General features: G+C 38.7%; 1 protein-coding gene across 2 annotated transcripts; it reads right to left on the bottom strand.

The window, feature by feature from the left end:
- Window positions 1–5,859: 5,859 nt before the first annotated feature.
- On the bottom strand, window positions 5,860–14,612 carry LOC106179584 (uncharacterized). 2 transcript variants are annotated; one of them, XM_087018850.1, is made up of 5 exons: window positions 14,024–14,612; window positions 13,579–13,843; window positions 13,174–13,269; window positions 10,297–10,384; window positions 5,860–6,859 (listed from the first exon to the last, which is right to left on the bottom strand). In XM_087018850.1, exons 2-5 carry the CDS (start codon window positions 13,627–13,629, stop codon window positions 6,285–6,287), a joined length of 810 nt encoding a protein of 269 aa, XP_086874976.1. In that variant the 5' UTR covers window positions 13,630–13,843; window positions 14,024–14,612; the 3' UTR covers window positions 5,860–6,284. The 2 variants fall into 2 exon arrangements, with proteins under 2 accessions (XP_086874976.1, XP_013418743.2); XM_013563289.2 differs by having other exon boundaries at window positions 13,579–14,612.
- Between the last annotated feature and the right edge of the window lie 2,956 nt (window positions 14,613–17,568).

Here is a 17,568-nt window from a genome sequence, read left to right as displayed (position 1 = left end):
ACTCGTATTTAGAATTATAACACTGCGACAATAGAACTTCAAATGAAACGGGATTAAAGTTCAGAGCACAGTAATTCAAGACCGCCTTTCAGTAAATCATACCACCATACTGCACCTGTGTTTGGACTTTTCTCTCAGCAGTTTCAGCCCCCCCCCCCCTTCCCCCTGAAGAAAAAAAGCAGCAAGAGCTAAGTGTGAGAGTTCATTTCAACTGAAACATTAGTCCAAAGTTTAAGAGGGGGGTAACAGAAGGGTGAGGTGTAAAACAATCCGGGGTTGTTACGGGTTATTTGTATTCACTTCAGATTTCAAATGGGACATACATAAAACGTTAATGTGTTTATAGCACTGCTCCTTATGAAAAGGAGGTGTATTGAAAATAAATGGAGTGCTGCTTAATCTATTTGAACTGATTTGCACTGGAGATCTAGCATTTCACTAAGGCTGCCAAAATTGCAGTACTCAAAATAGGCATTTTTTTTTCTAATATGTTACTGAAATATACTTATGTACTTTAATTTAAAGGCAACAGGAATTCATTCTGAAATTTCTGAATCTTCATAGAATGTGTGATGCAATAAGGTCAGATTTTTTAATTGCAAGCAGAGAAGAAAACAGAAAGACATCAAGTAAATTAACCTTTGCCTTGCTGATTGTGATAGAAGTAATATATAAACTAGAAAAGCACTCCGAGAGGGCAGACCTCCACCAAGGCTGCAAAGTCTCCACCCAATGCTGTTTTAACGCTAAATTTTCATTCTATAATGATTTAGTTTTTTTATTTTTGATGATGATTGATTATTGATCCGGGTCACCACCAAAAACTAATCATCTGTTCCTTGGTCCACTTCTGACAGTTGCTTTTATCAAATTCGTTCCATAACTTTTTCTGTCATGTTGCTAACAGACAGACAGACAGACAGATAGACAGACAGACAAACTAACAGAACCAAAAACATGACCTCTTTGGCGGCAGTAATAAAGATAGATATAACATTTACAAGATTGGTTCAGCAGTTCAGCTTTAGGTTTTGGTGTTAAAAATGACAAAAAAATAGCATAATGGGGTCAATTTTGGACAAGATATGACACTTTCTACGTCTTGCTCTTGCTGTAAAAATAAGTTAAATGTGGCACACATCAAGAAGGAGTATAACCACTTTCTTATCGTGCAAACAAGTATAAAGCATCCATTTGTCTGTCTGATATATGCCTGATGCACCAGGCCCGTAGCCAGCAATTTCAAAAGGGGGGTTCGTTTTCTGAAAAAGTGGACCTTTTTCCATAAAAACTTCATGTACCTAGATCAAATTTTACTCAGAGTGGACCTTTTCCCAGCAAAAGGGGTGATTCTTTCGAACCCCCCCCCCCCCCCCCCCCCCCCCCCCCCCCCCCGAACGATGTGCACGATGGAAACTTTATCGTTTTGGCAGTTTACGCCACTCGGGCAGTAGAGTCTACCTATCTTGGACACTAAAAATAAAATTTACATGTATCAGCATCGTTAACATGTAATAAACCATGTGAAATCCACCAAAACGCTCCAACTTTACTACAATTAGCAGCTTACACACTTACTTTCCTACCAACTTCACATTAACATGAAAATACGGGGACTAACGACCTTTAAAACATTATTGGTCATTTATCCGTGTAAAACAGTTGCGCTTTGTTGTTGTTGCACTTTTCCGGTTGAGCTTTAGCGTTTAATAAATTTGTAAAATAATAAAAATAATGATAATAATAAATAATAAATAAATACATAATAACTTTAAAACATACGGTGGGTCTCTCTGATTATCTACACTATGTATACTTACCGTTACTTACAAACTCCAGTAAGTAAAGGGACAAGAGTTCTTATAATCTTTTTTGCAGAGAACTGTTTTCATCATGACAGTTTTGTTGATATCAAACGCCAATGACGGCACTCGTGTCTTGGAATGTGCTGCCACCTGGGAAATGTGTTGGGTTGTGACGGCTAAATTGCGCCCATTGTGCTAGGTGTGCTATCTTAGCTATGTAGTCTTTCATAGTGCAATCAAGTACATGCATTTTACAAATAATCGGTTAGGTGAATAAACTGTTTGTACCACAGGTGAATAGAATTGCAAAATTTTACCGGGTTGTCTTCTATCCTACAACTGTTTTATTACTTTTTTCTCTGTACCATAGGTTTCCTTGAGCTCGGAATTCTTAAAGACTTAAGTTAAAACTGTAGGACCTAAAAGATCATCTGTTTTATCAAAATAGTTACTGTACTTGTTTTTTTTTTTTTTTTTTTTAATCAACTAAGATCAGAATTGTATCTCAGTGTAGATCAAGTCACATTCATCAGGGAGTCTGCCTGATAGATAGACAAGGAAACAGTGGTGGACAATTAACGCTGATCACATCAGTTGTTTTGAAGAAACAAGTAGGCATGGCCTGCTTAATTATTTAATTAATTCATTAATTTATTTATTTATTTATTTATTTATTTATTTATTTATTTATTTATTTATTTATTTATTTATTTTTGCCATTCTAAATTAACATTTTAATACTACCTATCGACACCATGTTGTAGTTATCACTCACAATACTCGTTTCGTTTTCAGACACACACCCACAGTTTGCTGTTATGAATTTAAACGATAAATTAACAAAATATATTTAAAAAAAAGTATAACTAGAAAAGCACTCCGAGAGCGCAGACCTTCGCCAAGGCAGCGATTTTTGATTAATATTGATTATTTTTTTATTATTGATCCGGATCACCACCAAAAACTTATCACTTCTAAGTTAACCCATGTTCGACCTACCCTGAAAATTTCATCAAAATTGGTCCATAACTTTTGGATTTATGTTGATGACAAACAAACAGACAGACAGGGGTGAAAACATAACCTCCTTGGCGGAGGTAATAAGAGTCTCAAACAAGCCCTCTTCAGAACAGTTATAGGTTAATGTACAAGGTCTGTGTAACAAGTTTACGTATTCGAATGTACAACCAATTTCCTATGCAAAGAATTTGCAACAAATGTTTTCAGTTAAAACTAGAACGTGGCACTCAATAACACTCGTAGTAATTTTCATAAATTTAACAAATTTGAATTAAGTTCTTCATATTGAATAAATCTATCACCAGTTTCACGCCTAACTATTATAAAGACTAGATAGATGCTTTATGTTGTCTCTCTGCAGTATTAAAATTGGCATTTATAGCAAACAAATAAGCATTTTATAATAAAGAAATAAGCAGAGCGAAACGTAGCCGTCTCACGTAATTTTTTTTCTCCAAAGTAAGTGATTATTATCATTAAAATCATAAAAATTAATAAGAATTTTAAAAATATAATAATTAATAAATAAAAAGTAAAAATTATTCATTCATAAAATTAATAAATAAGGGGTCGCATCCATAAAAAAATGTATTTTTTGATATTATTTTAATAAAAAGAAACGACATTCAATAAACCAGTTTAATCAAAAATTGTGGGGGAAAAAGCCTCTCATATCACAGCTGAAATCAACAGATCAAATATCCTCTTTCCGAAAGCAGACACCGCTAAACAAGGCCTCTCTCGCTGCTATTAAAAACGTAACATCTTTATTATAGCAGATCGCTCAGTAATGTGTAGTATACATTACAACCCTCGAGCAACGACGCCATGATATTGCTTACAACTATTTCACGAGAAATTGTGTCTGTTTGTCGGAATTTATTACTTCTCGTCCCATCTGTCTGACGGGGGAAAGGAACACAATGGCCGCGTAATGGAACGCGGTGGCAGGGACAATTATTGTTGTCACCTATAGGACGCAAACGCGTCGCTTGGCGGGTTGGGTTTCAACGGACCCGACGCAGGGGTGGACTTTTTTTTTCACTCTCTGAGCTTGGTTTGTGTAACGTAATACTCGCGTTGAAATGTGTGTGACGAGATTTAATTTTGAAAAAGAGGGGACTTATTCTATACATTTATTAGGTTATTAAATCTTGTTTTGTAGCATTTTTTTCTTTAAAAAATGTGCCATTGCTCAGAGTACAGGTTTTCGAATATTGATTAATATTTAACAAAAGTTTCATCTGCTCTTTAAAGGTATTTACAAGAAATAGTGACCATATCAATTATCTGCTCTCTCTCTCTCTCTCTCTCTCTCTCTCTCACACACAATTATCTGCTCTCTCTCTCTCTCTCTCTCTCTCTCTCTCTCTCTCTCTCTCTCTCATACACACACACACAGCACTGAGAACTCGCCCAGTAATATACAAAGAGCAATGGCCACAGTGCTAGATATTTTCATTGAAGGCTCTAGAAGAAAGCCCTTGATACCAAAGTATGATTAATAGGTTATAGATGTCTAATAAGATCAGTAGAAATGAAAAACAAAATTCAATTCTTAAAAAAAAAGCTATTCCTTTTCATTATTTGAAATGTAAGTCTTATCCCCAGGTGCAAAAGAATTAAAAGTAGAAATGAAAGAAAATGTCACCCATTGAAATTTGTTCGTCGCACACACACAATTGACCTCTGTGATTTATTCTAATACAAATTGATACGTTAATAATTGATTCAAATGTACGTTTTCACTGAGACATCATGAGCAGCTGTATAAAGACGGGAAGAGGGACGCAGTCAAAGGAATTTTGGTCGCATAATCTCACTAGAAAAGAGTTTCTTTAGCCTTTGTAGTTTGTGACAACTGTGATCAATAAATAATTGTGCAAACAATTTTATAAAGAAAGGATTCAGCTTACATAAGAGATAGATAGATAAATGTGAACATTTAAAATAGGAATTAAGATATCAAGAAATGAAACAAAATGAACAAACAAAGTAAAATGAATAAATAAATAACCACATTAGGAAATGTGTTTCACGGTATCATTTTAGACAATTTTCTATGATGTGCCAGACCTTCTAAAACTCCCCCCCCCCCCCCACACACACACATACACAATCCTAAAAAAACTAAAGGCTGCCCCCATACTTTTCTTCACGTGGGAACTCGATCAGAAAACAAAAAAGATTAATCAAACATATTATAACCCTCTCTCAACCCACACTTGATGTCCAGTGCACGCGTGATTAGCTCCCGTTGAATTCCTACATTTCAAAGATCAACTCCGCGTCTGTATATTAAAGCGCCAACTTTATTAAAGTGTGTTCCGAGGCCTTATTAACCGCTATTGGAGAGATGTCGAGACCCAGTGGGACGCTTCCCAACCACCAGCGGTTGACATAATTAATTTGAAGTCACGAGAGATTCGTCACTGTCCCAGGGACAGGTGGGGATGATAATGGAATATTTCTTGGCGCTTTAAAATGTTTTGGATCTTTGAGACTCTGCTAGATTATCGCCGTATTTTGAGTCGTACTTTGCATAGAATGTGGCAATATTTCGTAAAGTGTCTTTTCATTAATGTTAAAGCTCCTTAAATCATAAAGAGGAAGAAAAAGGTAAAAGAAATGTTAAATCACATCTAAACCATAACAATGAGTTTTATGACAGTGAAAATATCTTTTTTAATCAGTTATGTTTCTGGAAATTCAGTACTGATGCTTTCTTTGAATGAGATCTGTTGCGGCTTTTCAGTTTTTGTTTTACTTCGCTCTAGAAATGCCTTTGGTCAATAGTAAGAAATTTTTTAAACTCAAACATACGGGCCTTGTATTACACATTTTTTTAAATCTATACAAATTTTTTGATCACCATAGACTCATAGTTATTTTAAGTGTCGTTCTTCTTAATCAAAACTTTTTTCACTTTAAGTGGCGCATGTTATTCGGTTTGCTGTACAGTTATTCTAAGTTAATTTCTTATATTATCCATTTAGACATTTAAAGTAATCAAAGCGAAAAACATGTTTCAAAACTTATTTATTGTCAATTCAAGCAATATATGATAATATACTGATAATGTTATTTCACGTGTATCGAAAGCGATGTAGGTGCATTAATCCATTATTGTATAATATATGCATTTGTTTTCATATCTGCAGGTTAATATATTTTGAATTGAGATTTACAATGGCGTATTCCGTGTATATCCCATAAATGTAAAGTTTTGCATCATGTCAGAGATGCAAAGAGTCTCTTAAATACAAAAAAAAAAAAAGACCTAGATCTACGCCTGTACATTAGCCTACACAGACTTTTCAGATTAGAAATGTCTTTCATTCCTCTCTCTCTCAATTTAAGAGTGACGAAGAAGAATATCAGTGCGAAAACCAACGCGCATAATAATTCCCCGCACGTGTATTTCAAACGATCAATAAAAGCCTTGCGCACGCGCAATTTTTACCATGGCCGCCAGTGCCTTGTGTGGTTTCTGCCAATACAATTTCCTCTCGGAGACACAGCCTCGTTATGAAAATTAAAGTTCTCGTTTGAGGCGTCCCTTTTAACGTGACATTCAATGCCACTTTCCAAGCCGTCAGAAGCGATTCCTGATAAAAGAGGAAACTGATGGCGGGGGATTGGGTAAGATCGTCTTTGCACTTGCATTGGGATAGCGCTGTGGTTGTCGAAACACGCATATGTTCCAACATTTTGAAACTGCGCATGCGCACACAGGCACGGACAGTTGACGCCCACGGGGTTGCAACCATTTTGGGAAGTGCCCACCATCATGGGTCCATAATTTGGCGTTTCGTGTTGAAAACGCTCTCCCAGCCTGTAGTTAATGTTCTCGTTGTTTCTCGTGGGATTTCTCGGTAGCGTCGCTATGGACTTGGCAAGGTGCTGGAACAACGCCTCGCGCAGTCCTCCCCCGGAGTCCTTAGTGGTACTGAGGAAGCGTGTGATCTCTGCTGTACAGTCCACGTAGCCTGCCCGGAACTGGTCGCTGCTATCCGTAGGCTGGGTAATACCGCCTGGAAAAATGAAGAGATATTTCTTAGATATACTGAGAGTTTACGTTCAAAACAAATGAATAAATCGATAAACGCGTAATAATAATTTCATGCACAGATTTTTTTTTTTTCTTTTCGTTTTTTTTTTTTTTTTTTTTTTTTTTTTTTTTTTTTTTTTTTTTTTTTTTTTAAATAAGAAACTTCCCACGCTTTACTTTGATTTTTTTTTAAATTTTAATAATCCTTTTTTTTTGGGGGGGGGGGAGGGGGAGCGGGGGCGGTTAAGTGTTGCAGGTTCTTATGTTATAAAGCATTTTATAGCCTACTCATTTCTTTTGTGCATTAGATGGAGTAGCTACCCGGCTACAGATATATTTCTTCGCTGATTTTAGCTAATTTTATTGGCTTTTAAGACAAACAACAGAGTATAAAATATTATTATTATTATTATTATGATTATGATTATTATAATTATTATTATTATTATTATTATTATTATTGTTATTATAAAGCACAGATGCATTTCACACTAAGACATTTGACACTAAAGAAGTTCGTGTGAAAATTTAAATTTGAGTTATTAAAATCTTAACAATGGTCTTCCTGTATTCGTAGCACGCCTACAGCGTGGTGCTTTCACACAGACAACGCGAATTAAGTCTTTATAAAATCAGAAGGCAAATTACATTTCGACAACGTACAATTTTCGCTCTCCTCATTTTCACGTTAAAGCGTGCGTGCGGATACGGCAAAATTACTGACAAACAGATCGTTTCAGCAAATAAACGGCCCGAGCAATTATTTAACAGAGATCTAAGCTAACTCGATCCCTTGGTCGCACGCTCATTTGTCAGAGGGTAAATTATTCTTTTGTGGGCGAACAACACCACACAAAAATGCACACCTGCTTAACCCAGCGGTTTTATGATTACAATCGAGACGGGGCCGAATATGTATCTATAAAAGGTTAACTTTAACGCTCACAGATTATTAAAATAGCGAGTGATTTACCAAAGTAAGTTTCTTCAAAAATTGAAAAACCCTGTGCTGAAATACACAAAGTTTTTGGGTTCAACAAAGCAATACGTGAACTCTTCAATTGAACAATTAATATGTAGACAGACATGTGGCCAGCAATTTTAAAGAGGGTTTTTTTCTGAAAAATAAGTGGAATCCCCCCCCTCCTTTTTAGTTATTCCAACTTGAGAAATGGCAGAGAACTTCGATCATACAGTGAATCAAAATACATCTTTAACGGACAAAAGAGTTCTTACGCCCCCCCCCCCCCCCCCCCCCCCCCCGACACCCCACTCTCCTTAAGAGCCTGAAGACGACCCGAGAGACATCTTGCATTTGTCCAAACTGAAATTCGTATCGGAGAGGGGAGGTGGATGAACATAACTTTTCCGCGTCTTTTCATTATCTTAGCTTTAAACCTCATCCTCCTCAAGAAAGTCCAATGACTTCTCGTTTCAAAAAAAAAAATGCAAAGAAACAGGCTGTTTAGACATCTTAACCTGTTCACTGAACCGCACAGTGCACTTGGCGGATAGAGTGATCCGTGAAACTACACCCCGGCATTTCTTGTGTCGGACATTTGATATTACCATGCGGGTCAATTTGGACTGTAGAAATAGCAAAACGGACTTAAATAATGTCCCTGTTTTATTGGAACGAGCCCGATCACGATATGGGTTGTTAGCTTAACGGGCAGAGTCAAAAGAGAAAGAGGATCGAAATGGCGGGGTGGGGGGCTTAAGAATTCAGGGCATCTCTCAGAGTTAAGGCAAGAGTGTCAGAGTATATGTGAGCGAGTGCGCGCGCGCCCGCGTGTGAACATGTGTGCTTATGTAAGCAAGGTAGTGGTAAGGCAGTTTTATTATTTTCCCCCCTCCCCCTTTTCTTTTCTTAGGGATGTAAAGGATATGGGAATTATTTATTTTTTACTGACTGTGACAAAAGAGATAAAACGTAGATTAAACGAAGAATTGTCTGCCGAAAAAAATGCAATGTCTGTCTAAGCCAAGCTAATGAATATCTGGACTCTCTCTGCTAAATGACATATTCCGCACATTGTAATTGTCATGCTACCCGTCAGAGCCCAATGCAATAGTATTGCCAACATTGAAATTAAATTTAAGTTTAATTTTTTGATCAATATAACGTTTTCTTTTAAATTGTACACACATGAAATTGATCAATCAATTTTTAAAGAAGATTTTAAAAACATCAAATTTAAATAATTTTGATACCAATATAGTATACCCTTATGAAACTCTTACACACAAAATATATAGTAGTATGCCAGCATAGATATAAATTTTTCCTGAAGTTACTGAGTACAAATTCATAATAGTATAATATGGTAGTGTACCACTATAAAACTCGCATATGCGGGTACTTTATGAATCATTTAATTATAGACCCTTATCTCTCAATACAACTGTTATTTGTTGGAGTCTGAAAGGAAAATAACGATAGATGGAAGCACAAAGAAATGTTCTTGATGACCATTCCCACAATTATCTTTTTTTGTACAGTATGAATGCATTTCTATACATAAAATTTAAATAACAACTGACTGGAAATTATTAGTCCAAAAAGAGATTCATAATTTGAGATGTGTCAGACGGGTGATTGATAAGCTTCTTGAACCAATTAGCATGATTGTGCCAAATTTCATCTTACGTCAGCCGACAACGTTGAATATCATTAACTTTAAATATAAAACCTTGTCTAATGGCGGGCCCAGAGGGCATAGACTCCCCCCCCCCTCCCCACCGACCCCCCCCCCCCCCCCCACACACACACACCACCATTTACCCTCAGGGATCCCCCAAATAACAGCATTGCAAGCGAAACAGGACAAAATCAAGAAGCATTTTCTTCTCTGTGCCCTATATAATATATTTACCATCTCCTCGTCTACTTTTTCTTAAACACGTATAACTAAACCTTGTCGGATTAGCCCCTCTACATATCTGAAACAAATTAACTGATGACCGTTCTCCCCCCCCCCCCCTCCCCCCTCTGCATGATGTACTAATAAATCAAGTTTAAGGAGCTAAACGAAACAATTTCGAGCTATCCCCCCCAACCCTGTTGTTCACATACAGTTCTCATACTGTTCTCTCCTACAGTTTACTGTGAGATCGACGAAAGGCAAACAACATCTATCTTTGCCCCCCCCCCACCCACCCCCACCCCCACCTCCAGCCCCCTTAACAGAATCAACGCGTCTTCATTTTTCAAACGTTGTCTACGCCACACCCCGCAGTTAAATTTGCACTGAAACGGAGACTGGCGTTGGTATAAAATATGACCCTACGAGAAAATGATCCCTTTGGCAGATTGAATGTCGACACGAAGTGTTGTGTAGACAATGTGTTCAAGTTCACTAATGGATGCCCGCATCTTTTTCTCCAAAAATAATGTTTACTAATGAAAAGCATACCTACCCGCATTCTCACGTCTGCTCGTTTTCTTCAAATGCGCGACAGCCATTTCCAAGATGTCAGCTTTCTCCAGGCGAGAGTTGCGCAAACCCTAAGCACAATAGAAAACAATTCATGTAGAATAAAATTGACAAAAAATAAAAAGTGTTGGTAAACATTATAACCTGCCAGACTATTTTGAAAAAGAGTTTTATAGACTGTGAAATTTTAAAAGGGTGGTTGGTTCACAAGGTCTTCATAAACTGGAATTCCAGCCAGGAAATTGTTGGAAAGAAACGGCGATGTGTATCTGAAAGAGAGTTGTGTTTTCAGACCCAGATGACCCGACCAGACTTATTCTTGAAAAAAAGTTGATTTTACCAATTTTATTTTCATGAATTATTGTTGTAAATTTCTACCGGCGTGACGTCTTTGTGTCAAGCGGCGCCAAACCATACAATGAAATAAGACAGTCTGTTGGTTTTAACACATGCGTGAAAACTGTGAAAAAAAATAAATAAAATAATGAACACGAAGTTGATTAATATGATTTCCGGGTTGTTAAAGATGTAAAAAGAGCCGTTACGAAAACATTCGAAAAATGGATCAGTAAAAATATATTTTATATGTATAGGGAAACAGTGATCACACACACACACACACACACACACACACACACAAAAAAAAAAAAAACATTTTCCACGGTTCTGTTTCCTAATGGTCAAATGACAGGCCGTGATTTTCCCCTTGGAAAACCATACTAGCTAGATAACTGTAGTTGAAGCCTAATCACCACTGATTGCGATGAATACGAGGGATACGGTATAGGCTCTGGCTCTCTAGCGATATAGATACACATAAAATACCGCGGGAAATTTTCACGGCAGAGCTGGAGAAGTGGGGTGGGGGCAGACTTGGTACAGATGGGCACCCATTCTCGAATTTGTTCTCTAAGACTGACCTCAAAATGCACTCTTTGCTCCGCTCTTTGCGTTCACCAAGTAAAATGTTTATTTTGGAACGGGTTCAGCAACCTTTACATTGCCGCTATTTACTTTTATTTGCACACCCTTCATTTTTTAAAGAAAAAAACATATTCACGATTGCCGAATGGAAATTGCTACCGTCTTTCATTCGATTTAAGTTTCCTTTTTCTCCTCTTATTTTATCGACGTAGAATATTTTGCTTTCCCAAGACTGCGCCCCTTGGACCCCCCACCCCCCCCCGAGATGGGAGCTGGGGGGGGGAGGGGGGAGGGGGGTCTCGACCGTAGAGAAGATGCTATAAACCAAGGCATTTTTCAACTGAAACATTTTAATCTAAGGTGGCACTACATCTTTCACCATACTTGATAAAAATCGGTGATTTTATCATTTTTTAATCTTTTTCTTTATCAAACTAGGAGCGGCGTTCAATTTGAAATTATAAGTCACATGACTCAAAACTACTTTAAAAAAAAAGATTCAACAGCTGGGATAATAAATGAAAACAGAACTTGTTGACTATTGAAGTGCAAAATCTTGGCAAACAATTCCTCTCATCTGTATTACCAACAAAATTGTCGAAAAAAGTTTGTATTTCAGATTAGACAGGCAGACAACTGATGTAAAGACTACGTCGAAATCGCCATCATATACGGCCCGATTCCACAAGAGGATTTTAGCCCAAAAATAGGTCTAACCTTTAAAAAACATTGGTCTACTTCATTTCAAGACAAAGCCATAATTGTCCACTTAAATAAAAGTAAATATTCGTTTTAAACGTTAGCAATTGTCTTTTTAAAATTGTTTAAAAAACAGGCAAAATAATGTATTTATGTATGCTACTTCTCATTTATTTCTGATCAAAAAAGACTAAGACCTTTATCTAAAAGTTTAGACAGATCTTTGGGCTAAAGCTATTTCTTGAAACAAGTCCAGGTAGCCCCTATAACGGTTCTTAGTGCTATACAAATCTTCTAATGTCAACTGCTGGCACTGTGTAAGACAGTGGAGGATGCAAAATTTCTGTTTTCAAAATTTACGGACTAACAGAGCCCTTTCTAGCTATTGTAGCAGTCACAGAATAGGAGAATTAAAGACTTCATCCGAAATTGTAGCAGTTAGAAGGGGCCTTTGGTGGAAATTACTGGGTAGGTGGGTGGATGGGTGCCATTGTGTGGGTAGGTGGGTGGATGGGTGGGTAGGTGGGTGTGCTGGTGGGTGGATGGGTTGGTAGGTGGGTGTGTTGGTGGGTGGATGGGTGGGTAGGAGGGTGTGTTGGTGGGTGGATGGGTTGGTAGGTGGGTGTGTTGGTGGGTGGATGGGTGGGTAGGTGGGTGTGTTGGTGGGTGGATGGGTTGGTAGTTGGGTGTGTTGGTGGGTGGATGGGTGGGTAGGAGGGTGTGTTGGTGGGTGGATGGGTGGGTAGGAGGGTGTGTTGGTGGGTGGATGGGTGGGTAGGAGGGTGTGTTGGTGGGTGGATGGGTGGGTAGGTGGGTGTGTTGGTGGGTGGATGGGTGGGTAGGAGGGTGTGTTGGTGGGTGGATGGGTGCCATTGTGTGGGTAGGTGGGTGGATGGGTGGGTAGGAGGGTGTGTTGGTGGGTGGATGGGTGCCATTGTGTGGGTAGGTGGGTGGATGGGTTGGTAGGTGGGTGTGCTGGTGGGTGGATGGGTTGGTAGGTGGGTGTGTTGGTGGGTGGATGGGTTGGTAGGAGGGTGTGTTGGTGGGTGGATGGGTGCCATTGGGTGGGTAGGTGGGTGAGTTGGTGGGTGTGTTTCAAAATATGATTAAAAAGGACAAACATTTTACTGATATGAATATTAAAGACAGCAGTCAAATTTGAGGGTAGCAGGAGGGTGGTTGTGGATGGATGTGACTGGGATTGAGTGGATGGGGGGTGATAACAAGATTAACTTACATCGTCTCTCACGACTTCTAACAGCAGAGATTTCAGCTCCAGGAGACTGCTGTTGATACGAGCCCTTCTCTTCTTCTCTGCTATTGGCTTGTTAATCTGTAGAAGTAAAGGTTTTTATCTGAAATTATTTTATTAAATAAACAAAATCGTTTCCTAACATGTGCAATCTTTTTTGATACGATATAAATATGATAAAGGATAAATGTGAAGTAAACCAAATATTTACAAATCAGCCTATTGAGGGTTGATTAACAAAAACGTAAAATTTTACAAATAATAATAACAAAAAATAAAGAAAGAAAGAAACGAATAATAATAATAAATAAATAAATAAATAAATAAATAAATAAATAAATAAATAAAAAAGATATCAGATGTTTAACAACTGATAGAAGAAATACGTACCTTCCTATGTAAGGCAGGTTCAGCGTGCATAGTCCGAGTTCTTGGTGGCATGACAGTAATGACAATGACGATACAATGCAGCGGTGTTGACAACAAGACAGCGGCAACAATGACAATGCAATAGCGTCAACAATGTTACAGCAGTTTCTCAGTGTCAGGGAGGGCACAACAGGATCAATTGCAGTGCAGTTTGGTTACAGTGGTTGCAACAACAACAGTGCAGCGTTCGTTTTCCTACTGTCAAACGCCTTTTAGGTCCTGCAGCCTGAAAGAAGTGCCCCAAAATACTAAAAAAATCACTTTTTTTCAAGCTCTTCTTTCAAGGCAAAGGTATTCTTTGTAGATAAACCAACCGATGCGAAAATGTCTAACAAAAATACGGTTATTCGAAAACGACGGTTGGAATTGCTAAACGTGGCTTTCTACATGTAACAACACTAAATACCGCTTCTTTTCTGCTGGCGTCGCAGTAGCTACTTCCTCGATGATAACAGCTTTATACGTGAGACCTGCGACAACAGCGATGGTGTATCTCGCGTGACACAAAATACACACCTAGAAGGGGTCGGAAACAGCAATGTTTAGCTTTTAAAAGTGCTCTAGTCGAATACTACTTCACTCCACTCCAGTCAGGTCTAGTGTCACTTTCCACTGGTGAGACCGACCAATAATACTCTTGACTGACATTCGAAGGTGTCTTTGTAGGTGAAGTGATCAACCAATACCTGCGTGTGAGGATCGAAAGTGTCACTCTTTGACACCCGAGAGGGGCAGGGCGCGTATCAGTGACTGCGGCACGCGCGAAGTGTGGCGTTCTAAGGCTATGACGGTGTGTGGCGGTATTTATAGCAGTGAACGTAGACACAGGGGGGAAATATGAATAAGAAATGGGTTAACCCAAAAAGCAAATGTTGCCCACACGTTGCGTAGGGCTTATATGTACACGTTGCTGCACAGATCTAAGTTACAACGCTGACGGACAAAATTACGCCATTTAACGTCACTGACTCCAGAAAGAACAGCGAGACGGCGTCTGTACTTCGGGGGGGGGGGGGGGGGGGGGGGGGGGGGTTCTTAAAATGTACACACACACACACACACACACACACACACACACACACACGTGCCCGTGATTTTGAAGAAACAGCGGTCCTGACATCCTGTAAATTATGTCACTTAGAATACAATGTTCGACAATGTTAGCATTTGAAACATGTTTCACGTTGTGCGCTCTGTCAATGCTTTGGATTTAATCTAATTTCTTTCCTTTCCTTTACTCAAATGGCCTATTTGTTTCATTTAAAATTACAAAGCCAACGTATTTTTAAAACATTAAAATAATCGTTTTTGGTGTCGAAATATATTAAGTTAGCCTCTTGTATCTTTAATATTTTAACTGTAGAGGTACGCTCTAGAGGCGCATCATTTTTGCTAAAGGCACCTCAAGAATCTTCTCAAGACACACAAAAACGGCGGTATTACATTTCAGTGCATTTTAGGAGTATAACATTTAGAAAATTACTTTTTTCAACACCGATCTCGTGCCTGTTGCTAACAAAGCCTGTGTACTATACAAAACCATGACAAAAAGTCACCCTCCGTCATCAACGTCCGCGAGAGCCTCGAGCAACTCACACCACCATGCGACAGTGCGTTTGATAAAATTTCTAAAGGGTTCCGACATTTGAGAAATTGCTCTCACGCCAGAGATAGGAGAGGGCTGAGCAGCAATAAACGTTGACAAACGAGCTACCACTGTTACGCTTATGAAGTCATCTTAACGACGCCCTGGGCTAGGAATTGATACGGAATCCCCGTGGATGGAAGTTTTGTCTACAGGCGCTAGATGGCGCTATGCTACAAAGAACCTTTCTCTCTCACGCTCTCTCTCTCTCTCTCTCTTTTGGTCAAAAGACAACCTGGTTTTTATTTCATTTTCCTCTTCTATTATTATCATTCATTCATTCATTCATTCATTTATTTATTTGTTTAATAAATGTGGTTGAAATTTAATTCACAGATATGTATGCATATCTATAAAAAAGCTGCCCCTAGTGAAGAACTGAAAGGAGTAGACCCTATCTAATATAAGGAGTGTTGGTTTGGGTCAACAGATGGCGGTAGGATAGCACTATTGGGAACTCCAGTTTGTCCAATTGTGTGTGTGTGTGTGTGTGTGTGAGAGAGAGAGAGAGAGAGAGAGAGAGAGAGAGAGAGAGAGAGAGAGAGTACATGTATGTGTGTGTGTGTGAGCGTGTGTGTATGTGTGTGTGTGTGACATACCTGGTGAGATGTTGCTAGCGTCTCCACCCTGTTATCAATGACAACCATCCGAGATGGCAACAAAGTCTCACGACTCACGAGCATAACATCTAGTGAGGTTCAGCAGGATTTGAAGGAGAGTGTGCCGAGTCATAAAATGTAGATGAGCGAGTTAGTGAGCCCGGTGCAACAACAGATGCATGTGTAAGCTAACATTTGGGGCATGTTCAACCACGGATATTTCTGTGGTCATTTCCTCTTCAGTTCTGACTAGTTAGAGTTTATAGCACAGCAGTACGGATTCAATACGTTTTGCGTGCCACTTCTTTATTCTTTACTAAGACAGCATACACTGTGCAAAGATAATCATGCCCTAAACTACCATAATTTCGCACCTTTACCGATCCAGTAACTTATAACTCTCGTTTTATTTTATATGATTTCATGTCATATGAATATCTACATATGAAATAAATCATTCCCGGATATTAGTTTATTTTTATTGTGCTAGTTCATTTAAATAATTTTAAGATGTCAAAAAATCTCTTCTGTCCAGTAATTGATTGTCAAAACTTCACTAAGGATCTTAGAAATGAGATAAGACATCTAACTAGGAGCGTTTCGAGCAGGCCTATCAATGAAAGTGATCGAACTTGAATTGATTCAGTAGCTTTTCCGGTATAACAGCACGTCATACCACCTGTTTACCGTGTTCAGCGGAAAAAACGATATCATCTCGGCCGAATTATTTACCAATCATGTTTTACTCAAAATTCCCAATTTATTTCTTAAATGAAAATCGCACCAGTAATTACACATTTGCAGTTTTTTTTATTCCCTCTTCTAAAGGACTAGCTAAAATTAAATCACGCCTGTTCTTAACCGCTTTTGATCCCGTTGTACTCTTTAATATCATAGGTAAAGCCAAAATTAATCTAATATAAAAGAATCTCCGAGCTCCGTGTCGGGTTTTCAAAGACGGTCACCTGTACATCATAAACTTTCCCGTTCATGATAAACCATGGTCGTGGACTGGGGTTGCGTGGGATGAAATACGGCACCCCGATTATCGATAGGGATAGCAGATATATACATATACATCCAATCTGGCCGTCTCGTGACAAGGTTGGAAGTTTCCATCTGATCACATCATGTCAACGTAGCTGCCGTGGCTCCGTGGTAACTCTGCTGCCTAGGACACAGGCTCAGGCTGTAACTTGTGCGCTGGTTCGAGCCCCAGTCGATGAAATGTCATTTTTTTTTTTGCCAGAATTCAATTTTAAAAATTGCGATTGGTTAATTTAAGAGGAAACTTGTACGTAGGGAGGGTGGGCTGGTCAGTCACGGCGCAGTCGGTAGCGTGCTTGGATGCAAATGAAGAAACCAAAGCGTCATCAACCATGGTAACACAAAGTCACGAGTTCGAATCCCGGATGAGGCACGTCAGTAGTCCACAACGACAACCACCGGGCCCCTGATACGGTATAACATCACGTCATGCATACCACCTGTTTACCGTGTTCAGCGGAAAAACGATATCATCTCGGCGAAATTATTTACCAATCATGTTTTACTCAAAATTCCCAATTTATTTCTTAAATGAAAATCGCACCAGTAATTACACAGTTGTATTTTTTTTATTATACCCTCTTCTAAAGGACTAGCTAAAAGTGAATCACGCCTGTTCTTAACCGCTTTTGATCCCGTTGTACTCTTTAATATCATAGG

This window comes from Lingula anatina, chromosome 8 (genome assembly GCF_051362555.1).
Source record: "Lingula anatina isolate TDL-2025a chromosome 8, LinAna3.0, whole genome shotgun sequence".
Lineage (NCBI taxonomy): Eukaryota > Metazoa > Brachiopoda > Lingulata > Lingulida > Lingulidae > Lingula > Lingula anatina.
The sequence above is the reverse complement of the archived record's forward strand: the minus strand, read 5'-3'. Positions and strand labels throughout refer to the sequence as shown.

What these genes read in the sequence shown, in the direction of transcription:
- LOC106179584 (XM_013563289.2), bottom strand. Translation starts at nt 13,629, where the DNA reads ATGCCACCAAGAACTCGGACTATGCACGCTGAACCTGCCTTACATAGG. An exon ending in AACCTGCCTTACATAGGAAG is followed by an intron (nt 13,270 to 13,578) that starts GTACGTATTTCT and finishes TTACTTCTACAG; the next exon opens with ATTAACAAGCCAATAGCAGA. An exon ending in GAGCAGACGTGAGAATGCGG is followed by an intron (nt 6,860 to 10,296) that starts GTAGGTATGCTT and finishes TCATTTTTCCAG; the next exon opens with GCGGTATTACCCAGCCTACG.